Source organism: Periophthalmus magnuspinnatus, chromosome 15, assembly GCF_009829125.3.
Source record: "Periophthalmus magnuspinnatus isolate fPerMag1 chromosome 15, fPerMag1.2.pri, whole genome shotgun sequence".
In the NCBI taxonomy this organism is placed as follows: Eukaryota; Metazoa; Chordata; class Actinopteri; order Gobiiformes; family Gobiidae; genus Periophthalmus; species Periophthalmus magnuspinnatus.
In genome coordinates this window covers 9,824,159-9,849,642 of record NC_047140.1, presented here as the reverse complement: position 1 = coordinate 9,849,642, position 25,484 = coordinate 9,824,159, and the positions used below count along the sequence as shown (strand labels likewise).

Sequence of the window (25,484 nt, the reverse complement as noted above, 5' to 3'; positions counted from 1 at the left end):
CACCAGGGCCAGCCGAAACACACACACATGCACCATTATTTATACTGAGTGTCCCGTAAAGAAGCAGATCTGATGTGACCCCTATAGAGAAATATATCACCCAGCACCACAAACGAAGAAGAACTTTTACTTCAAACAAATAGAACATGGTGTAATTTATGAACAAACTGATTGTCATTTATTTCATTTTACTTAAGTCACTGTGTCCTTGGGCAAGACACTTAACCACCCTTACCCCCAGTGTCTGCGTACACTGGTGTATGAATGTGTGTGTGAATGGGTGAGTGGTTCCTGGAAGTGCTTAAATAGTTGTATTTAAGTAGAGCATTTTTTTGTTCCAGTATCTGTGCTTTTACTTAAGTAGCACAATTGAGTGCTTCTCCCAGCACCGGCCGACCAAAGACAAGAACAAGTGATAACAGCGTTGTGCTAGTACTCCTTATATTGCTCTGATTCATATTGTACATGCCCTTATATATAATTATGTAACAGTTTAAAATCAAAATCATCCATTTATAACAGAAGTAAATCTTGTCTCATTGAATTACAGAAAAGACACTGTTCAAGCCTTTGTTCCTATACTGGATTATTGAGATATAATCCACATCCAGACTTCAGCCTCTACTTTAAACCTTTAGCTTCGCTCTTTCATTCATCCCTTCATTTCATAACAGGTGATGAATTTAAAACCCATCACTGTTCACTCTGAAAAAGTAGCACTGTATAAAATGATCTCACTTAGTTCTTGAACTTTGATACAGGAACTTTTGCAAGATCTCATGATTGTCTACGTATAAAAATTGAACAATTGTCGTAACGGTGCGGATAGGACCAAAGGATGCAGACCAGAGCAGTTTTAACAGTGTTTATTTACAGCGGTGAAAATGCAGTCTTTAAACAGGTCACAAGAGCAGGTACAGGAACCGGGGAGCGGGGGACGGGTCAGGCGGGTGCGGTGCAGGTAGAGGCGGGCAGGACAGGACCAGGACGGGGATAGAAGCAGGTGCGGTACCAGGGCAGGCGGATCAGACGAAGACCAGAGCGGGGAGCGGGTGACAAACCAGAGACCAGGACCGGACAGGAGACGAGACGAGCAGGAGACGAGACGAGCAGGAGACGAGACGAGCAGGAGACGAGACGAGCAGGAGACAAGACGAGCTGGAAGCGATACCGGGACTGGAACGTGGCGGCAGGAGCTGGGCGAGTAGAGGCAGGAATCTGGAGGGTGCATAAATCCAAATGAGCATTTGCCGGAAAGTACCATATAACAAAGCTTAGCAAGAAACATTCACGTTTTACACGCGGACGGTCTGGCACCGAGTGTAGACTGCCAAGCCTTCTTGTACTCAGCAGCAGGTGGTGGTGATTAGGCTGATGCACCCCAGGTGTGCACGGGAGGAGTCAGGCACTCCACCCAGCTCCAGACACACAGGTAGGGGAGGGGGAGAGAGCACGGGAGGACAGGGAAACTGACATCATGACAGTACCCCCCCCCTAAGGTCCACCTCCTGGTGGACCCCCAGGCTTGTCAGGATGAGCGCGGTGAAAGTCTCTCACCATGTCGGGATCCAGAATGCGTGCCCTGGGCACCCAGGATCGCTCCTCCGGACCGTAACCCTCCCAATCGGCGAGGTACTGGAGGCCCCTACCACGGCGACGAACGTCAATCAGGCGGCGGACGGTGAACGCCGGGTGGCCGTCAAAGACTCGGGCGGGGGGTGGGGGATCGGCCGGAGGGCACAGGTCGCTGGTCCGGACTGGTTTAACCTGGGAGACGTGAAAGGTCGGATGAATCCGGAGAGACGGGGGTAACTGGAGGCGCACCGCCGATGGATTTATGATCCTCATGATCTTAAACGGTCCCAGGAATCGGGGGGACAGCTTACGGGAGTCCGTCTTCAGCGGGACCGTCTTGGCGGAGAGCCAAACCATCTGGCCAGGTTGGTATACGGGCGCCGGGACACGGTGGCGATCGGCCGTCGCCTTAGTGCGCGCTCCAGCCCGAAGAAGGGCCGCCCTGGCCTTCTTCCAGATCCGGCGACAGCGCTGGAGATGGCGCTGAACAGACGGGACGGCGAGGTCCCTCTCCTCCGTGGGAAAGAGAGGGGGTTGATATCCCAGCGATGCCTCGAAGGGGGACATACCAGTGGCGGAACTCACGAGGGAGTTGTGAGCGTACTCTATCCAGGGTAGGTGAGTACTCCAGGTCGCGGGGTTGGCGGAGGCTGTGCACCGTAGGGCCGACTCCAGGTCTTGGTTGGCCCGCTCCGTCTGCCCATTAGATTGTGGATGGAACCCGGACGTGAGGCTAACCGTGGCCCCCAAACTGTCGCAGAAAGACCGCCATACCTGAGAGGTGAATTGGGTCCCTCTGTCGGACACGATGTCCACCGGGATGCCGTGGAGTCGGAAGACATGACTGGTCAGCTGGTCGGCAGTTTCTTTGGCTGTGGGGAGCTTAGGCAGGGCAACGAAATGGGCGGCCTTGGAGAAGCGGTCCACAATGGTGAGAACCACCGTGTTCCCCTGGGAAGGGGGAAGGCCCGTCACGAAGTCCAAGGCGATGTGGGACCAAGGGCGACGAGGAACTGGGAGAGGATGCAAGAGACCAGAAGGGGGTGAGTGGGAGGCCTTGGCCCGAGCACATACCTGGCAGGCGGCGACATAAGCCCGGGTGTCTGTGTCCATCGTGGGCCACCAGAAGCGTCTCCTGAGGAGGGAGAGAGAGCGACCGGCACCAGGATGGCAGGCGAAACGGGAGGCATGGACCCACTGGAGCACCTGAGACCGGACAGAATCGGGAACAAACAGTTTATCTGGAGGGCCGTTACCTGGGTCGGGGTCGTTGGTCTGGGCCTCTCGGACGGTGTCCTCGATATCCCAATGGACCGCGGCCACCACACACGAGGAGGGGATAATTGTTTCTGCGGTGACCGGGCTATCCTCCAGGGCGAACTGGCGGGAGAGGGCATCTGGTTTGACGTTCCGAGATCCGGGGCGGTAGGTGAGGAGAAAGTTGAAGCGGCTGAAGAAGAGGGACCAACGAGCTTGACGGGGATTGAGGCGCCTGGCGGACTGGATGTACTCCAAGTTTTTATGGTCGGTCCAGACGATGAATGGTTGCTCCGCCCCTTCGAGCCAGTGGCGCCACTCCTCCAAGGCCAGCTTTACGGCAAGGAGCTCCCGATCCCCCACATCATAATTGACCTCGGCCGAGGACAATCGCCGGGAAAAGAAGGCGCAGGGACAGAGGCGGTTGTGGGGGTCGAACCTCTGCGAAAGCACGGCCCCCACTCCCGAGTCGGAGGCGTCGACCTCCACGATGAATTGCCGTGAAGGGTCGGGCTGGTGCAGGATGGGAGCGGAGGTAAATAGTCTCTTAAGCTTCTCGAAGGCTGTCTGCGCCTCAGGAGACCAGGCAAACGGCAAAGCAGGAGAGGTGAGTTTAGTTAAGGGCGAGATAACCCTACTAAAATCCCGGATGAAACGTCTATAAAAATTGGCAAAGCCGATAAATCTCTGGAGCTGTCTCCGGCTGGTAGGAACGGGCCACTCAGTGACAGCCTGGATCTTTTCAGGGTCAGCTCTTACTTGGCCCCGCCCCACAATGAAGCCCAAAAAGCTGACCTCCTCTGCGTGAAACTCGCATTTCTCAGCTTTCACGAACAGTTTATTCTCGAGGAGGCGCTGGAGAACCTGGCGAACGTGCTGATGATGCTCCTGGGGGGACCGCGAGAAAATCAAGATGTCATCCAAGTAAACAAAGACGAATCGGTTAAGGAAATCACGGAGCACATCGTTGATGAGGGCTTGGAATACGGCAGGGGCGTTGGTGAGACCGAAGGGCATAACCAAGTATTCGAAATGTCCCAGGGGTGTCTTGAAGGCCGTCTTCCATTCGTCTCCCTCCCTGATGCGCACCAGGTGGTACGCATTCCGCAAATCCAACTTTGAGAAGATGGTCGCACCGTGGAGGGGCGTAAATGCCGAGTCCAGTAAGGGAAGCGGGTATTTATTCTTTACGGTTATATTGTTCAGACCCCGGTAATCAATGCAAGGCCGCAGGGATTTGTCCTTCTTAGCCACAAAGAAGAACCCCGCTCCCACGGGTGAAGTGGACGGGCGGATGATTCCGGCAGCCAGGGACCCACGGATATAGTCCTCCATTGACTCGCGTTCAGGTTTAGACAGGTTATATAGCCTGCTAGATGGTAGTGGGGCACCCGGCAGGAGGTCAATGGCGCAGTCATATGGACGGTGGGGCGGTAAAGAGAGGGCCTTGCTCTTGCTAAAAACCTCCCCCAGGTCGTGATATTCAGCAGGCACCGAGGACAGATTGGGGGTGTCTGGGGACGGATCAGCGACAGGAACGGACCTCCCGGCCGGAGGGAGGGCGGACCGAAGGCACTTGGCGTGGCAATCGGGACTCCAGCCCGAAACTCCGCCCCTGGCCCAATCGAAAACAGGGTTGTGGGCGCGTAGCCAGGGGTAACCAAGGACCAGAGGAGAAGCGGAGGAGGACAGGACATGAAACTGACGGTTCTCTTGGTGGTTGCCGGACAGAATCACGGTGACAGGTTCTGTGATGTGAGTGATGTGCCCCAGAAAACGTCCATTGAGCCCCTGGGCATTTAAGGGGCGTTCGAGGGGCTCCAGGTAGACCCCGAGCTGCTCCGCGACTTGGGCATCAATAAAGTCCCTCTCAGCCCCGGAGTCGATAAGGGCGGAAACGCATAAGGTCTCTGTGCGAACGCACAGGGTGGCGCTGAGCCGCAGTCTATTAGAAGAGTCCAGGATGTGTTGCTCGCCCACCAGTACTCCCAGTGCTACTGGTGGGCCCCCCCTTTTGGCCGAACTGGGCAAGTGACCACATAATGTCCGCGCTCACCGCAGTAGAGGCAAGCCCCGGCCAGACGACGCCTCCGTTGACGCTCCTCGGTCGACACAAGGGTCCTGTCGAGTTGCATGGGCTCATCCGGCGGGGGCGGGGCAGCGCGTGGCTCCGGCGGGACCGGTGACCGGCGTCTCTCTCGGCGACGAGCCCGTAGGCGGTTGTCTATACGGTGAGTGAGGGAGATGAGGGTCCGCAGGTCGGGGGGTTCGTCCCGGGAAACCAATTCATCTTTCAAAGTCTCGTTCAGGCCCCGCACAAACACAGCCCGCAGCGCGCTGTCCGTCCAGTCCAGCTCCGCCGCATGTGTCCAGAATTCAATGGAATAATCCGCTACCGTCCTGGAGCCCTGGCTGAGAGTCAATAACCGGGAGGCAGCATTGTCCTGGTAGTGCGGGTGGTCAAACACCAGCTTAAACGTGGACACAAATTCATTAAAATCCAGGCTATCCACAGACGTCTTCATTAGGCGCGCCTCTGCCCACTGGAGAGCTCTGCCCCGGAGTAATCCACATATATATCGGATCTTGGTGGCCCCCGAGCTGAAACGAGAAGGGCATTGCTGGAACATGAACTCGCACTGGAACAGGAATCCGCGACAGAGGTGAGGTTGTCCAGCATACGGCTCCGGATCCGTGCCTCTCGGCTCCGGGAGGCATGGTGGCGCTCCAGCTGCAGCAGGCGGGGTGACGAGGAGCGCGGCCACCTGGTGGTTAAGCTGTGCCACCTGCTGGGACAATGTCTGATTTAGCTCCAATAGAGTTCGAATGGATTGTTCGTGCTGACCCAGCACCGCCTCGGGGTGAGAGTGCGTGAGGCGGCGCATCTGGTCCGGATCTGAGCCTGCTTGGTCCATAGTGGCCAGACCGTTCTGTCGTAACGGTGCGGATAGGACCAAAGGATGCAGACCAGAGCAGTTTTAACAGTGTTTATTTACAGCGGTGAAAATGCAGTCTTTAAACAGGTCACAAGAGCAGGTACAGGAACCGGGGAGCGGGGGACGGGTCAGGCGGGTGCGGTGCAGGTAGAGGCGGGCAGGACAGGACCAGGACGGGGATAGAAGCAGGTGCGGTACCAGGGCAGGCGGATCAGACGAAGACCAGAGCGGGGAGCGGGTGACAAACCAGAGACCAGGACCGGACAGGAGACGAGACGAGCAGGAGACGAGACGAGCAGGAGACGAGACGAGCAGGAGACGAGACGAGCAGGAGACAAGACGAGCTGGAAGCGATACCGGGACTGGAACGTGGCGGCAGGAGCTGGGCGAGTAGAGGCAGGAATCTGGAGGGTGCATAAATCCAAATGAGCATTTGCCGGAAAGTACCATATAACAAAGCTTAGCAAGAAACATTCACGTTTTACACGCGGACGGTCTGGCACCGAGTGTAGACTGCCAAGCCTTCTTGTACTCAGCAGCAGGTGGTGGTGATTAGGCTGATGCACCCCAGGTGTGCACGGGAGGAGTCAGGCACTCCACCCAGCTCCAGACACACAGGTAGGGGAGGGGGAGAGAGCACGGGAGGACAGGGAAACTGACATCATGACAACAATAGAGAGGAGAGAGGGAGGAAGGAGGAGAAAGATGGAGGAGAGAGGTAGTGAGAGAGAAGGCAGGAAATGAGGAGAGAGGAGGAAGAGAAGAGGTGGAGAAGAACTTTTAATACAAGATCTCATGATTGTCTGCGTCTAAAAACTGGCCACACTAGAACTGAAATGGGACAAAAAGCTTTTGGTTATTTTGCTTCACAAAAATGGAATACATTTCAAAACCGGATAGTGCTGGATAGACACACTTTAATAATGTGGTGATAAACATTCATACTCACACCTGCTACTGTTTTAATGTTTTAAATGGAGCTGTTATGTGGTTATAATAATAATAATAATGGCTTACACTTCTAATGCACTTTTCAAAGCCTCTCAAAGCGCTACACTATAGTCATTATACATTCATTTCCACACTTGGTGATGGTAAGCTACTATTGTTGCCACAGCTGCCCTGGGGCAGACTGAGGGAAGCGAGGCTGCCAATCTGCGCCATCGGCCCCTCCGACCACCACCTATCATTCGCACACACACCACTTTCATACTAGGCAATGTGGGTGAAGTGCCTTACCAATGCACTGTCCACTTCAGAAACATCATGGAGGAGAAAATTATACTCACGGTGTCGGATTTCCCAATTCTTTTTGACATCTCAAAGAGACTACCGAGATATATTTTAAAAAAAAAAGCAGCTGCCTGGGAACTCGTTGGTGCCAGGGTGAATATGAGTGATAAGTTAACATGCGCAAATTTGTTAATTCAGATCAATTTATGGAGGCTAATAACCAAATGTATTAAAGACTGATTCAACATTAAAAAAATATATTTATTTAAGGTTTTTACATTAAACAGAATTAGCTGCAGAATAGGGTGGACCCAGGATCGCTTTTTTTTGTTTTGTAGAGTGCAACCAATTGTAATATTTTAGTCAAATGAAGCAAAACTTTACGAGATTTCATTTTAGCGTCTTTTTCCCATCTACTGCTATTAACCTCAAAATTCCCTCCAAATAAACAGCCAATCAGACGTGTAGGAGGCTCGCGATCTGCTCTGGAACAGAGCGCGACGTGACAAGCTGCCGCTAGTCGCTGCAGTTTGTCGCTGCCCGTGTGTTCGATTTTAAAGCCTATGCGATGAGTGTCGCTGCACGCTGTCGTTAGTCGCTCCCCGTGTGTCGAGCCCATAATACAGACATGGGAATTGCTAACCACATTTTATTACCGGCTTTGGAAAAACTGAAAGATACCCGGCCATACCCCAACAACATTTTTATTTGGGTCCAAAAAAGCTCCACATGACCTTGACCTCCAGGACTAAACGCTTTGGTGTTTCTCATAAACCACAATGTAAAGCTGGCACATTCTTCTTCCTCAGTCGTGGCTTGTTTCACGCCAAAGTCTGATTATGATTTGATTTCTTGACCATTAAGATGATTTAAATATCATTCATAAGGATCGTGGTTTGAAAGAAATTAGATGCTTTTGCTGTTTACATGCCATTTTAATAGCCTTATAACCCCACAAATCTGTTAATAATCTGTCTTTGAGCGTGCATGTAACCTTTACCTTTAGTTCTGTAGAGACTGGCAATTCCAGGGCTGAAATCATCCACATGATTCTAGTGAAGGTGTGACGATCATACCATAGCTGTTTGATGTCATGAGATACTCTGGTCTTGTCTCTCTCAGGGGGACTCTTCTTCGCTGAGCCCATGAGGAACAACAAGTACGTGACCATGATGGACCCCTTCCAGATCAAGTACGGCAAAGTGCCCACCGCGGCTCTGTCCCTGGCCTCACTCATCTCCGAGATCATGTGGGTGACCGGGACCCTCATAGGACTGGGTAAGAATTAAGGCTGAACAAAAATACAGAAAAAGTAGATTTAAAGAAGGGGTATTTCACTTCTATGGGGTATTAAAGAGCTTTATTTTTTACTTCATTAACTGGTAGCACATATTTAGATCACATTTACTTTCGAATAGGTCCCGAGAGACGTTGCTAAACTACTCCAACATGCATGAATGACATCTAAAATCTCTTCAGACATTATTTAGATAGATGAGGGAACAACGTCATAACATGGGAGAAAGCTAAAAAAAAAATGAAATAAATTTTGCAACATCTAGGGCCAAGAGTATTATTGGTATATTTAATAAAATGATTTGTTGCTTGTTTAAAGACTGGAATCTTGTTTATGTAATACATTTAACGTACTCACTGTTTTGATGTTTAAAATGTGTGTTTCATATTAACTCTGCACAGGTCATGGTTTAGGACAAGATTTTAGTAGTAATGCTGTGAGCCTTTCAACTGCATATGTCTCTTTGTAAGTAAATGTTGAGCTCGTCTAAGCTATGGATGAATAAACGGGTGGGTAGAGTAGCCAAAATAGTTTTCAAGTAAAACTTTAGCTTTACTATTGATCAGATCTGAACGACTGAGGGATTACACAGACACTCAAGCAAAAGTAATGTTACCTCAAATGAATATTACTCAAGTAGAAGTGGTGTTGCATGTCGTCAATATAAAGTTAGCTCATTTGTTATTGAACCGTATTGAACTGATTTGAAATATATCAAATAGTATCAAATCAAAAAGTGCCCTGTACCGACATGAGCATCATATCTATGTATTGACCATAGACTGTATAAAGAAGAGGACTAAGTGAATGTGACGTCACCCATAGCGTTCGGCTCCAGCTAAATGAAGCTCATCGAGGCTCTACCAGTTATAGGGATGAAGTTCTGATCTCAAGTAGCAACCAAATCATGAGTGAGGCTGTTGAAGGTAACACACCTTCCCTCCTGCACCACTGGTTTAGCAGGGAACGTGCACTTAGTGTTAACAACAGGTGTGATTGAGGCTAGTGAGCGAGAGCAACATCGAGAGTGATCTCAGGGAAGAAGGTGCCTCATTGGTCTGTTATTACTGTTCATATCTTGATAAATAGTGAAATAAAAACCCCAGGATCATGTAGAGTGGATTAATACGAACATTTTAAGACCAAAATGATGAACCTGACAGCAGCAGTTAAAGAGCGAGGGGAGACCATTTTTCAATGTAAATTGAATTGGAGCCAGAATTGATGGAGCCAAAAGTGCGCGCATGATCACTTCCTATTTGGAACATGGCGGTTAGCAGATTAGCGATGTCCATTTATATTATACAGTCTGTGGTATTGAGGTATGTTTCGATTTGGCAACCTCTATGATACCCAGCCCTAGTAAGAATGTATCCCTCTATATGTAAGGCCATGCCCCCTCTGCCCTTCTGCCCCTCTGCTCCTCAGCCCCTCTGCTCCTCTGCCCCTCTGCCCCTCTGCCCCTCTGCCCCTGTGCGTATCCTGTGGCGACCCTCGTGGAGAGGCAGCTGTCCGGGCGATGCCAGGTGAACATTGAAACCTAAGCCCTCGTCTAATGAAGAGTCCGATGGAAATAACTGCAGCGGATTACACACATGAACACACATACAACTGGGAAAAAGAGACAGGATAGCACTCAGGAAGTCCTTTTATTTTTCCAAGGACATGTCATCGTGAATTCAGCTTATCTCGACTTATATCATCAACATGTAAATTCTAAAAAGGTGTTTTAATTATAATGATGTCAGCTGTGTTTGAGTGAAAAGTGCTCTAACCTGTTATATGCACTTTAAATGTATCTATCTCCATGGAGACAACAGAGCATGTGTACTGGATCTTCAGGTACCCAGTTTATTTGACAAAGTACAAATTAGGTAAAACATTGTAAGATTTCCATAACAGTTGTGAAAAGTGCTTATAAACTCATCGTGGTGAATAATTAAGACGCTCTGAATGCATAAGGTAAGTGAGGGGTAACTTTGGACCAGTGCAAAACGTTTAAAATGAACTAGTTGTATTTTTCATGCTTTTAAGACTCAGATACTTTCAGCTTTTGAATGATGGCCAGGCAAAAGTACAAACATTGGGATTGCAGTGCTTTGAGCTGATACAGTACTTCAGGCCTAGGTGCTGTGTACAGTAGATACACGGGACGCTATCGGCTTACAAGCGTCTGGACACCGCCTCTTATCCTCCATCTCCTGCAGACGTGTGCTGCTTTGTGAATAATGAGAGAGGGATGGAGCCTGAGCCAGCAGAGAGGTGATACTGTCTGTGTGGTGACAAGACACAACCTGAGAATGTCAACAATACAGTAGGCTACAGTATTTGTGAGGGAGGAGCTAAGGCTTTGAATGATATGGGACTGGCTCATATGGCAAAAAATGTTCACCAGAATCCCCTTTCAAGTGTTTAAAAAAACCAAAAAACAAATGACTTTTAAGGACCTATATTACACAATTTTTATTTTTAACTTTTAAAACACCACACAGAAATGGAACATAAGTAAATAAGTGAGGGACGACAGTAGCTCAGTTGGTAGAGCGTTTGTCCACTGATCCGAAGGTTGACGAAGCGATTCCAGCTCCCACAGATGAATGCTGTCGTGTCCTTGGGGAAGACACTTAACCCCCCTCGCCCCCAGTGTCTGTTTACACTGGTGTATGAATGTGTGTGAATGGGTGAGTGGTTCCTTGATGTAAAGCGCGTTGACTGTTGAGAATTATGCACTCAGAATATATATACACATTTATACATGGATATATATATATATATATGTAGTAGGGCTGTGAGTAAATTGATGCTCAAACACCCATCAATACCAAACCCAGTATCAAAAACAAACAAAACAAACACATCGTTATTTATTGAGCACTATTTAATGTGTTTTGTAAACTTAACTTCAACTTAATTTTTGGATCTCGTAAATTTTGGTATTGGCAAACATCTGTTATCACCGTTTGGTTCCAGTCAGGATATCTTGGTGTTATATTGTTTTATTGTTCTTTGCCAATCTGTCACATTTGATTTGTATCTGTTTTTGATCTGAAGAACTTGCACTGTATTTTAAATGGGCTATAGAAATAAAATTGAATTGATTCAGCCAAAACAGCAAGACAACTATTGCACACTGAAACAGACTGCAACTGAAAAATAATCCATATCAGATCTTTTTACTTAAACAGTGAGCTCGCCGGCCCAGAACAGTGAGCTCGCCAGTACAGTGAGCTCTCCAGCCCAGTACAGTGAGCTCGCCAGTACAATGAGCTCGCCAACCCGATGCAGTGAACTCGCCAGCCCAGAGTGGTGCCATTTTCCAAACAAAGCGTGCATGTCATTGTTAATCCCTGCCCATCATAATCAGCAGCTCAGAGATTATGTGTAATGTATGTACAGAGCTACAGGACAGGCCTCATACTCAAACGGCTTTGATCTGCAGACAGATGGTGCACACATAGCACCTAATGCCAGCTCCCAATGCCAACTCCTAATGCCAGCTCCTAATGCCAGCACAATGTAAACTATTAGAAGCACACATGAACCTTGACATCTCCTCTGCTCATTAAATAGAAGAAATAACTGCTAGCATTCAAGTTTCTTAGCGCTGCAGTGAGGCCAGTTAAAGCAGACATACTGTGCTTGTGTCTGCTATATATTTATAATTTATGACATTGGTGGATCATTGTTATAATTTGGGCATTTTATGATTAATTGCAATATTGATCTAAAACGACTTAAAAGAAACAAGTGCGCTGACTTGTTGGACATTGCAGAGCGCAGTGGGATCTGAGTTTGTGTGTTACATCATAAGGTCGCTCTGATACGTGTGTAGACTCTGTGTTAGCACTGTTGTCAGGTAGTCTACAACATGTCTGGACGATCTATTTTTTGACATCTTGACTGCTTTGACCGTCAGTCTGTGGGTTTTGGAAAAGTTCCACTTGATTAAAATCTGTATAATTTTTAGAGCCTGTACATTGGGTATTTCAGCTGTTGAGGGTGTCCGCTGTAGATAACACTGACCGCAATACCGCAAACAGCTGCAGCTCTCGACCGCAGCCCCTCCTTAAGAAAACACTGTGTGATATCTGATTCATGAATAGGTTTGGGTTCTTGCCGATGTGACACCTGAGCATTTTACAAGACCAGAGCTTCGTTAGTTAGACTAAGTAAGATTAATCATGATCGAACTGAAAACGAAATTAAATAGACACAATTAGCAGATCACAAAGACTGTAGTCTCGTTCTGTTTAAAAACTGCTAGCCCTGTAGTTCAAATTCTTGTATCAGTTCATATTTCCGTGTTTTCCCAATTCTTCTTGACGTGTTTACAATGTGAACTTTGAAGAGGATCCTATTATTAAATCAGACATATAGTGCTTATTTCATCTCTACACTTATAATCTATGACACCCGTGGATCATTATTATAATTTACACATTTTAAATTGTGAAATATTGATCTAAAATGACTTAATAGATGAAACGAAGTCTGCGGTAGCCAATGTGAGCTGATGTCGCTGTGTAGCTGTCCTTTGGATAGCTGCACTTCACAAACCGAGGACGCTGCAGAATCCTGAGTATCACCGATTAAGAAAATAAAATTGGAGAACGAAGTGCGTACGTCACAGTGGGCGTGTACCGGTGGAGGGGAAAACAGGGTCTAAATATAACTTTGAGAGTGTAAATTAGATGGAATTAATTATAGCATGTTTATGAACTCTAAAAAGTTGACTTTGCTGAATAGGTCTGCTTTAGATATTTTTCTCATATGACTCCTTCCTCTTGTAAACACCTGTATCAGTATGAAAACGACCCCGGTATCATCTGCATGGCACTGTACTTGTGATGGTTGTTGACTAAATGAGTAGAGCCTGAAATAGCAGCTGGTATGTGGGGTCAGGCCCGGTGACCCTTTTCCTCTGGTCAGTGGATGACCTCACTTCCCCAAACGGAAGCTGCTGCATCGGACGTAGAATGTGGTGAAAGCTGTGACGTCCGAAGCTAAAATCAGAACGGAAACTTTTCCACTATGGAAAGGTGCACAGGCTTGTTGTTGTGCTCGACAACAAGCGTTTACAGAGGAGCACATGTTTTGAAATTTGAGAATACGAGCGTTTGGCAGTTAGTATCAAGGTAGTTTATGTTTATCATAGAGATATTTGCTCTTTTTTGTGTATTGGACTTAAGTCTCCTCCGCAGGCCGATATTTAGTTTGAGCAAATTCACAAAGGCTTTATGTTAATACTAGAATGTGATGGATAATGACCTAAAGCATAGTGCCAAACTGGTTACAAAGTGGCTTAAGGATAACAAAGTCAGTGTTTTGAAGTGACCATCACAAAGCCCTGATCTCAGTCCTATTGAAAATTAATGTGCAGACCTGAAAAGCCATGTGTGAGCAATGTGTGAGCCTATGAACTTGGCTAAGTTACAGGTTCAGTTCTGTCAAGAGGAATGGGTCAAAATTCCTGCCAACTATTGTGAGAAGCTTGTGGAAAGATATACAAAAGTTTGACCCAAGTCATACAGTTTAAAGGCGATAGTACCAAATATTAATTAAATGTATGTAAACACCTGACTTTTAAGAAAGTAATGAAAAAATGTCTTAAAAACCCTTCTCTCATTATTCTGGCATTTAGCACATAGAAATCATTTTTCAGTTTCAGCTCTAAGTTTCATGTATAGATCTATTGTTGGATCACCAGTGTTAATAGGCTGACATCCATTTTTTAACACATGATCTAGATCATTCAGAAACAGGGCCAATAACAACAACAATAATAATAATAATAATAATAATAATAATAATAATAGTGATATAATATAATTATATCACTGTTTCTATCTATCTCTATCTATCTCTCTCTGGCATCTTTTTGTCTTCATTGCTTTTCTCATCTGGTTGAAAAAATGTCCGATTCCAAATTCCAATCAGTGAAAAAAATCCTTCAGTATACTCTGTGCACACTAGCTAACTAGCACTAATAATCACTTTTTTTTTTTTTTTTTTATCAGAAAACATTAAATAAACAAACTATTAAAATTCAAATACATTAAATTAAAGACTACCTGATTATTTTTATATATATACTTTAGTTTGTGGTGTTGTTTCAATATTTATTATGCCTCAAAAGTAACATTAGCTTTGAGACATTGAGACATAAACATGTCTCTTTCTAAACAGTGTGTCTCTGGTGAAGTATTCATTTTATTTGTGTCGTGTTTAACATGTTGTCAGTAACATCCACCTGCAGCTCTCTATCCACTGCCTCATCTTTAAATATTTACGGTATTCATTTTAGTGTGACACAGCAAAAACCTCAAAGAGATAAAATTATACAGTGACGTTAACAGTGAGGTTGCCGAGTGTGGTTGTGCACACCAGAGCCAATTGATTGTGCTAGAATTTTCAAGTATTAGTCGTTTCTATATCAATATACAGCACTATAGTCAGACTGGGGTATCGTTTTCCGGCTCTGGTCCTCCTCACATGCTGTTGTCAACTTGGGAATTTTACTCTACTTCCAATAATAACCTGCTCTTGTGGTGCTCTATGAAGTATGAGACCATGAGTAACTCCATTCAATCAATGCCAAAAGCACAGGAAACAATGTGCTGGCATTGTGCTCTGACGGATGGGGCTTGACATATGGCGTTGGAATTTGGGCCGCTCTCTGTAAAGAATATTACATAATTCTACAATGGCAGGTCTAATCCCAGAGGAGAGGGCCACTCAGGGCAGGTTCAATGTGGCTCTCTTTATGTGTATCAACCATAGACTGTATAGACTGTATATATCAATGGACATAGCTAATCCGCTAGCCTCTGTATTCCAAATAGGAAGTGATCATGGGCGCTCTTCCGGCTCCATCAACTCTGGCTTCAATTCACTTTACATTGAAAAACTGTTGTCTCTTTCTCTGTAACTGCTGCAGTGAGCCTCGTCATTTTGGTCTTAAAATGTTCATATTAACCCACTCTACATGATCCTCATGTTTTTATTCTGCCATTCTGTCTGTAAATCAACAGACAAATCAGGCGCCTTCTTTCCCCAAAGATACTCCCACTGGAGTTAGCAACAGGTTTGATTGGTGTAGCAGGGAGTGGGTGCTTAGCAACGCTGTCAATCCAGGGATGTTACCTTCTACAGCCTGGCTCCAGATTGGCTTTTTGATTGCTATAATACTCGCGGAACTCTTAACTCGGCTCCAAATTTGCCCTTATAACTGCCTCAATGAGCTTCATTTGACTGGAGCCGAACTCACACTCCCTCAGTCCACTTTTATACATTCTATGGTATTGTATCAAATGGGTCGGGTTCACAAGACATTAGGGCTGAACGATTTAGGAAAAAATGTGATTTTTCAGGAACACTTCATGATTGCGATTAGATTTGCAGTGTATTTTTTAACCTCCTGAGACCCGAGCTCTTGTATGACATGCTTTATTAATTTCTGATGAATCTAAATACAAAGAATTATCTTTTTACATTATGTAGTTTCTGAAAAAAAAAAAACGTAAATCAAATGTCCTCATATGTGGACATTTTAGTCATTTTGATAAAACATTTGAATAATGATTTGCAAAAACTATTTATTAAGACCCTGAACACAGCAACATTTGTCCTGAATGTAAAAACAAAATAAGAAACAACAATTGTGCCTCTTGGAACAATGTGTCTCATGTGAAGAGCTGCTGACAGGAGCAGGAAGAAAAAGAAAAAAAATAAATAAATAAAATATTCTAAATATTCTAAACTGTTAAAAATGAATATATATAATATATTTGCATTGTTGCTGTTCTTGTATGCTGTTATTCTTCTTCTAAAGATTTGCATTGTGGCCTAGACAACCCAAAATGTGTTGTCCACATATGAGGACGCCAGGTCTGAGGAGGTTAATACAAGGATTCTGTTTGGAGTTCTCATTTTGGACGTATCCAGAATAATTCAAGACTGAAATTAGGGCTGCGTGGTTATTTGAATGTGCACTATTAGCAAATCGCAAAGGCTGCAGTTTTTGAAGTACCATTATTTCCTCCACAAACAATAAAATATCCTGTCTTATTCTGCATAAAAACGGATAACCCTGTAGTTTACATCTGAAATACCCCTGTGTGTCAGATGCCCTCCCTCTGTCTCCATAGAGCCTTATTATAAAAACTGCTAACCCTGGTTTAGGTCTGTACAGTACAAACATGTTCTGAAATGTGATTCTTGTATTACTTTGTCAGTTCATATTTCAGTGTTAATGTCAATTCTTCTGGATGAGTTTAAAATGTGAACTTTGAACAGAATCCTTTTGTTAAATCAGATCACAAACCTAATCTCAGAAATATCTCAATTACATATTTTTTCCAAAATTGACAAAATAATACAGGAATCACATTTCAGAACATCTTTGTACAGATCTAAACTACAGGGTTAGCAGTTTTTATACAGAAAAAAACAGGACTACTTAAGTGGGATTGGATTTTAGGATTTGACCTAAGGGGAAAATTTAAGTTTAAGACTGGTCAGCTATAGGGTCAGCATATTCTGAACCAGGGCAGTTTGAGGGAAATAGCAACCCTCAGGACAAAAGTGTGTCCTTTGTCAGCTTCTAGCCCCTCTCACTGCACTCTGTTTTTCTGTGTGTTCCAGGTGTGACCATGAGTGTGATCCTGGACCTGTCCTACACTGTGAGCATCTGGATCTCTGCAGCTGTGGCCATCACCTACACTCTGCTGGGAGGACTCTACTCTGTGGCCTACACGGACATCATCCAACTGGTGCTCATCTTCATCAGCCTGGTGAGCCTCACACTCTCTGTACATCTTCACAGATATCAGACAGCTAAACTGGCCAGAAACTGGAGGGCAAAAGAGGAGAGCGAGAGAAGAGTGAGAGGAAAGGAGGGGCAGGGACTGGGGGCATAAGGAACTGTTGGTCTGTAATCAGGACAGTCATATGTGATGTCACCTAGTACTTGAAATTGCAGAGGCTACTGAAGGCAGAGGCTACTTCAGACTGATTTTAAATACAGGTGCTACAAAACACTATTATAGAATGCACTTTAAGAAAGAATTTGACCAGTTTCTTCAATAAAACCACATGGAGTTATATTTGTCTTCTGTAGATCAACACTACAGAAAACTCTCCAGGAAAAGTCCAGATTTGTCATAGATACACCAACAGTCTGAAGTTTCTTTTCTTTATTTTTTACTACTTTCTACATTTTATAAACACACAGAAGACAACAAATACAAGAAGTAAAATCTATGGAATTATGGAGTAAAGGAAAGTAATTTTTTTAAATATTTTATTCAAATCGTCAAAGTATCCACTGATTTTCATATGCTTCAGTCTGGTCTGTTTCACTCTGATCCTTTTGTTGTCAGATTGTGTAACAGTGCACTCCCCTATGTGGCTGAAGCTCATTGTATTTCTTATCAAACTGCTCAGATCTGTGTGAAACCTCGGTTGGTGAACTCTGACCTGATAAACAGTGAAATGTTCCGGGGCAGTTCTTTTTGTATCTAATTTGATTTAAATGAAGTGAAAATGCAAATAGTCCAGTCATTCTCTCTGAGCCACTCACTGAATGAGTCAAAGGTGAAAACCACAGGGCAGATGGGAACTGAAGCACATCTACTAAAAATACACGTAAAAGTTCTAATGGTTACAATCGTATCTGTTTACAGCATCCACGAGACAAGGTACAACCATTTTAGAAAGAAATAATGTGAAAATATACTGGCAGTCAAAAGTCTGGACACACCCTCAATTCAGTGTTTGTTTATTTATTTATATTTTTTTATTTATTCTGCTTTTTACATTTTAGATACAAAGAGAAGACATCAAATATATGAAGTAAGATTTATGGAAAAATGTAGCATATATTTTTATATATTTAGATTATATTAGAATAGTTTAAAAATACTCTAGTCAAAAGTTTCGATACACCATCTCATTCAATGTTTTGTATTTTTTGTATTTTTAAAAATTTTTTATTACTAGATACATACAGAAGACATCAAAGTCTGAGTTGGGTGACACCAAAACCAGCTGCTTATTTAAGTCATTACTTCAACATTAAGGGCTAAATGAAGAAAAAAAACAAACTTTTCCCTGGATATGTTTTATATAGCTCACTTATTAAAGAAAAAAAATGCTTATGCCTTTTATGATGATTATTTATGTTTTGATTTGTTGTATTGTGATTTTAATGTCTTTGTTATTCTGTAAAGAACTGTGCTGTACAAATAAACTTGCCATGCCTTGATTATTGTAACAGTCTTGTAGTCACTGTTACACCAGTCCATCGTTGCAGCCCTGTTGACTCTTAAATATTCCCGGCTGTTTTCATGGTACAGTTTCATGTTTTCTTTGCTCTTGTTCTCCTGCTCGTATCTGACTCTGTGCTGTGTCTGCTCAGTGGCTGTGTGTGCCCTTCTCCATGATGAGCCCTGCGGTGGTGGACATCACTCAGACGGCCTACAACTACACCTACCAGAACCCATGGGTGGGCTCTCTGGACGGGGACCGAGCCTGGAGGTGGATCGACAACTTCCTGCTGCTGGTACTGCTGCTGTTTACAGTACAATATTATACACATTTGACATCAGCATTTAAATGTGTCTGTAGTTTAAATCAGTGGTCCCCAACCTTTTTTGCACCACGAACCGGAACAATGTAGGTTTTATTTTCACGGACCGGCCTTCTACGTGTGGCAGATAAATGTGGCAAAAATAAGATAAGTCCATAAAAAATACAACTCACCAAACCACTGCATCAGTGTGAGCCCTGCGCTTGTTGCTTCTTTCCTTCTCTAAATCTTACCTTTTAATCCCAGGTGCTTAGTCTCAATGTGCCAAAGCAGTTTTGAAGGTTTCATTGCCTCATTTGTTTTTCTCTGCATATTACATAGAGCAGACTCGGCGCGTGAGACACCTGTAGCGACAATCCCATATTTTAAGTAGGACTCCTGGTGTTGTCTGTTAAATTTATCTTTCTTTTTCTTGGAGGTCGTAGTCTCCTCTTCTGGTTCCTCAGTTGGCCTTTTCCCCTTTGTTAAAAAGCTCTCCAAAGACTTTTGTTTTGGCTCATTTTCACTTGCTTGTGCCTCTACTTTTGTGCGTCGTGTCTGATGTGTTATACGTGATACGTCATCGCAGAGACAAGAGCAGATCTAGCACAGATATAATAAACTTGCCACTACATCAAATAGATTTCTGTGGCGATTTCCTATCAGGATTTTCATTATATATCTACTATTAAACCTTTCCTGCTTCGGTCCCTTGACCGTGGTTGGGAGACACAGGGGAGATCCGTCTTCTCCAGGGCCAAAGGGTCGCTCTTCCTTCGGGGTTTAACTCCCTATTCTTAACCTCAAAGTTGTGTGGAGTGGTGCGAGCTCAAAGACCCCAGTCTGTTGCTCAAGAGTTGGTGGCTTTATTATCTGTACTGCACTGTAATAACGCATCACTTCTGCTCTAACTCACACACTGTCTTTTTCCAAGTGCATCTGTAGACTCTCACACTCGCCGCTTCTCCCCGGGTTGAACCACACTATGCGCCACATGCACGCGCACGTCACCTCTCACTCACGCTCACGCACCACACTGAACTAAAGCACATAGGAGCTAGACACACATCTCACAACACTACGGACGAGCTTATTAGCGAGGCACGGCGAAAGTTACGTCGGAGAACATGCGGGCGCTGATAAAGTATTTACTGTTTTTGTGCGGCCCAGCAGCAAATGCGTCACGGCCCGGTACCAGTCCCCGGCCCGGTGGTTGGGGACCACTGGTTTAAATGACTTTGACGCATGACTAGTTAGGATTTGTTCAGTTTGTAGGGTCAGATTTTTTATGCATATTTTGCAGACCTATTCTGCAAAATGGACTTTTCAGAGATTTTAACCATGATACAGTTGTTTATTCTCATTTAACATCTCAAAGTTGTATTTTGAGTGATTCATGCATGTTTGAGTAATCTTAAATAATTTATTTTCAAGACGCCATTTTGCCGATCAACCGCCGCTTTCACCACCACTGATACACACCAACTGTGACATACGCACTAATTAGTAATATGCATAGGATTTAGCAGCGTTACATCGTCATCTTGGCACAAATGGGGGAAAAAAAATGCTGCAGCTATCCATACAAGGGCCCGACAGTTGCACGACTTTTACGGCAATGTCAGCAGCTCAGTTTTCTAATGCGGAAGTCAGTGGATTTGCTTATTTTATTAAGTTGTTATAGATGAATATTGTGTATCTGCCATCATCAAATGTGTTTACTAGCAAAATGCCATGTAGTGAAGTCCATTCTGAGCTCACAAAATGGTCAGTCTCTTTACACAGCCATGAACTCTTGGTATGTCTCCATCTCTGAGCATTATATCTGGTGTCATCTCTTTGTGCAGGGCTTAGGAAACCTGGGTCTGCAGAATTTCCACCAGAGGACGCTGTCTGCCACCTCCTCCTCCACGGCCAAGATCACCTGCTTCGCTGCGGCCTTCATCGTCCCCACACTCGGCATCCCTCCCATCCTGCTGGGGGCGGTAGCTGCATCCACAAGTAAGCCCGGGCTTTTGTACTAAGAAAGTAGTTCTCAAACATTTCATACCAAGTGCTGCCAAGAAAATATCTGACCATCTGAGTACCGCCAGGTCCAAAAGAGGAGTATGCCCGGTTTAAACTGGGACCAGAGGCGGTAGAGTAGCACAAAGCAGTGGTCCATGAAATTAGCATTTCATATTGTTGACATAAAGCTCAAGTCACTTTAGATTTACTCACAGTGGGAAGTAATAGTACCGTTACTTCAATGAAAATATTACTATAGTGGGGTAAAAGTATGCTAGAATAGTTCTCAATCCAGCAATGAATCAACTTGCATAGGATTGCACATATCACCACTTAGCACTGCTTGAAAAGTTACACAGTGCACCTTTTAAGAACCCATATTGCGCAATTTTCAGATCTATGTTATAATGTTGTTTCCTCATCACAGCCTTTAAATGCTGCTCTATGCAAAATACGTGTTATATACGTTGGCAGCTGGTGCAGTGAGCGTTTCTCAAATGGAACTTCTTAGAAACAACACACAAAAAGGGGAAGCACCTATTTCTGAAACTGCGGTTTGTACAAATGCTTGAATCAGACTGGATATAGAGGAAGTAGGTGAAAAGGCTGAATGAACAATAGCAGCTCAACAGCCACAGTTTGGGATCACAAAGAGGGTAATATTAGGTAATATTATCATGTCTTTGTTAGGGTTGTCAAAAGTATCAAAAATCAGATACTAATCAATACTTAAACTAGTATCAACACTAGATACTCACTTTTCAGAGGTATCAATACTGAAAAGTCTCATAGACAGGACAGAAATGAACCTTTCCTGAATAGTTTTAGAATGATCTTGAGCTTTACCAGAACAAGTATAAAACACATAGACTAGTACACGCCCATGGACCACTGTGGAACCTACATGGACACTGAGGGATTACACAGATATAAGGCCACATGGGAATATAAAATAAAGTACTACCATTTAATGTGGAAAGAGTGTTTTATTACCTACCATTTCATCGTGCTACGAGGCTAACCGAGTGCTTTCAATACACAGGCATTACTATAACTTCTAAAACATGAGAAGCATGCTGGCGCAGAGGAGCTCAAGAGCATGTTTAAGATCCATTATAATATAAATAATGCATCATATTTGTACAGACTGGAACCTGACCTCGTACGGTCCCCTGTCCCCCGTGGAGCGTGGGGAGACAGGCCTGATCCTTCCCATCGTGCTGCAGTACCTCACCCCGTACTACATCTCCATAATCGGTATCGGAGCTGTGGCGGCGGCAGTGATGTCGTCTACGGACTCCGCCCTCCTGTCCGCCGCCTCCATCTTCACGTCCAACATCTACAAGAACATCCTCAGGCCTCAGGTGGGTGCGCAGCAGGACAGCAGACGGGTATGGCTTGTCTCGTGACACTGGATCCAGTTTTGTTCAATCTTTATGTTATAATTAGCGTATTTTATATCACAATGTTAATTTACAAAACATAATAAAAGAAACAAGTTGGCTGACTTTTGCATTAGAAAACTGAAGTGCCCAGTGGGAGCTGACGTTGTCTTAAACATCATCACAACAAAGCGCCACATGATGTTGGTCCCCCCTTGTGGATAGCGGCAGATCACACTAGCGAACAGCCCCCCTTTTTTTTTTCATCTGTACCAAAATGACTACGTGACGCTGCCAAATCCTACAAGTATCATTAAATAAGAAAATAAAACAGGAGAAGGTAGTAAGTACGTTACAGTGTACCGATGGTGGTGAAAAGGGGAGTTGATCGGCAAAATAGCATCTTAAAAATAAGTGATTTAAGATTATTCAAACATGAATCACTCCAAATACAACCTTAAAGGATCAATGAGAATTAACGACTAGAACATGATTGAAAGCTCTGAAAAATAGGTCTGACTTAATCTAAGATCTCTGACAAAACAGCACAATAACAGAGCAACCTGATAAAAGCTGAGAATTCAAACTTTTTTCAAAATCTAGCATCTTCCTCTTTCATGAAGGTTAATGCTAGAATGTAGGGTCGGGAGGGACGGTCCACTAGGATTGGTTGTTCGAAGAGATGAAGTTTAGCAACAGGGTTATTTCAAGTTAGGAAACAGATTATGGTTAAGGTAAGAGTTTGGTTAAAGCGGGGCTATTTTACTTTTATGGGGATTTAATCTTAAACAAATGTATGGGATCAGTAGAACAAACAGAAAATAAAGAAAGGAAAAAAAAAACAAAAAAAACTGTGGAAAAAACCCTGCAGATGGCAAAACCTGCACCTCGGTTCCCCTGTTGAGATCCTGGCTCCAGACCAGGACCAGGATCAGGACTCAGGAATACTGGTGTTTGTTTCACCCCAGAATGACTCAGATAGAAACAAGAGAACATTTGAAGAGCTTTGGCAGAAGACACGGCGATGACGGGCGCGGGCAGATTAAATGACATTTAGGACATGTCTTTCCTCTCCCCGGTGTCTCTGTCATGGTGTGAGAGGAGAAGAAAGAGCAGTTCATGTGATTTATAGTCAAGAAAAAAATGTAGTTTTAGTAATAATTTTTGTTTTTATTTTTTTTAGTTTTGCCAGTCAAAATATAACAGTGGCTACGGTTACGTGCACACACAGTTTTAAGACTATTAAAATGTAAACAGCCAAATCATCTCATTTCATTTGTGATCATGGTCCCTCTGACCCTCACATCAGTTTTTGCAGTTTGCGGGTCAATTAAAGAGGGTACGGTGCAGCTCCAGACGTGGTTAACGACTAAATGAGATGATTGGACGAGAGAAAACAGACTCAAGACGGCAAAAAGCAGAGATAAATATAACATAATAATCTCTCGCCTTCATCTTGGGATAAACCGATATTTTTCCAGTTATATCAACTCTGTGTTGAGCTCAGTGTGGTTGAGCCGACTGTTTCCTGTTTATCGATGCATCTCAATCGCATATAAAGCTTGAAAATATAATTTTTCCAGGTGATAATGCATCTAACATGAGCCAAACCCACTGCATTACATAAAGAGAGGTTAAAACACAGCGTAGAGACACTGAGATGTGAAATAAATCAGAAAAAAATATCGGAAAAAAATGGTGATAAAACGGAAGAACTTTAGTGTTTATGCTGTCTCCCAGAGCCACAAAGTTTTAGGAATTACTTTAGGAACTTCTTTCGGTGAATCGCTGACATCGTCTTTTAATTATGAGTATAATTCAAGTATGATGTATGAGTTTATTTATTAAGAAGCAGAAGCAGGGAGCATAGAGGAAAATAAATAATAAGTACTTAACAAATACTAACAAAGATGTGACCAGACACTTCTCGTAGTCATTAAAGACGGGGTATTTTTTTTAGCTTTTTACTGTTATAAAGTTGTTCCCTCATCAAAAACATGCCTGAAGAGGTTTTAAATGTCATCCATGGATGTTTGAGTAATCTAGTGATCTCTCCCGGGCCTTATTCAAACCCTCCTTACAGTTAGCTGTAAGATTCTGTGTAATGCTCCGCCCACAAGCCTACGTCACCTTCTGTGTGTGTTGTTTGCAGGCGTCTGAGCGTGAGATCCAATGGGTGATTCAGGGCTCGGTGGTGGTGGTGGGGCTGGCTGGGACGTCCCTCACGTTCCTGGACAACAGTGTCCTAATGATCTGGCTGCTGCGCTCTGACCTGACCTACACGCTCATGCTGCCCCAGCTCGTCTGTGTCCTTTTCTTCAAAATCTCTAACGGCTACGGCGCGGTGCTGGGCTGTGTCACAGGCATGGTCCTGCGGGTTCTCTGCGGAGAGCCTGTTCTGGGGATCCCGCCTGTCCTCATGTTCCCAGGATGCACTTTGGTGAACGGCGTGTACGTGCAGCGCTGGCCCATCCGAACCATCTGCATGCTCTCTGCCGTGGTAGCCATTTTGTTTTTCTCGTACCTGGCGGCGCAGCTCTTCGACAGGGGGCTCATCTCGGAGAAGTACGACTTTTTCAGCGTCAAGCACTCGCAGCCTCAGAGCGGCGTCAAGAAGGAGGAGAGTCTAAAGCTGGAGGGCGAGCAGGCGGAGGCCACGCAGCCCATGTTAGAGTCTCCGTGTTAGGCTCAGAGGAGGAGGATGCAAGCCCACGTTCAACGCTTTGTACTCTGAATACCTCTAACGTCCACTGACTGTCATCATATATAGTGCCCTTCAGATATACTGGCAACAGTGTTCAGAGAGGCCGCTCTAGGGCTGGTACTGTCCAGTGTTTTTTATATCTGTGTTTAAAGACTTATGCAAAATAGACTTAAATTAGAGTTTTTTATAACGTTTTCCCCTCATTCAAAGTTGTATTGTCAGTGATTCACATTTGAGTAATTCTGTAGTGTCCTGTATTTGAGCTTTTGGTGCTCCAAAAATGTCTGTTTTCCCCGCCCCCTGCGCTGTACTTGTAATTTGAAAAATTTAGAACAAATGTTCTAAAAATTTAAATGTGCTGTAAAATGAAATACCTCTATGAAGAGGAGTGATCAGCACAGATGCACTGATACGATCGGTTCCATGATATCGGTAAAGTCGATATCTTGGTTGGGCCTTTCATTGATGCAATAAGATGATTTACAGGCTGATTTTAGCCCAGAACATCCCGTTTTATTCATAGAAG

The 25,484-nt window shown here is 44.5% G+C and overlaps 1 protein-coding gene across 1 annotated transcript in view; it reads left to right on the top strand.

Annotated features, from left to right (window-relative positions):
• LOC117382756 (high-affinity choline transporter 1-like) overlaps positions 1–24,940 on the top strand; it is a 62,374-nt gene extending 37,434 nt beyond the window's left edge. Inside the window, exons 3-8 of the mRNA XM_033979992.2 lie at positions 8,124–8,279; positions 16,942–17,090; positions 18,716–18,859; positions 20,713–20,866; positions 22,019–22,236; positions 24,407–24,940. Of these exons, the coding sequence (XP_033835883.1) occupies positions 8,124–8,279; positions 16,942–17,090; positions 18,716–18,859; positions 20,713–20,866; positions 22,019–22,236; positions 24,407–24,940 (1,355 nt within the window). The remainder of the gene's footprint in view (positions 1–8,123; positions 8,280–16,941; positions 17,091–18,715; positions 18,860–20,712; positions 20,867–22,018; positions 22,237–24,406) is intronic.
• Positions 24,941–25,484: the final 544 nt, after the last annotated feature.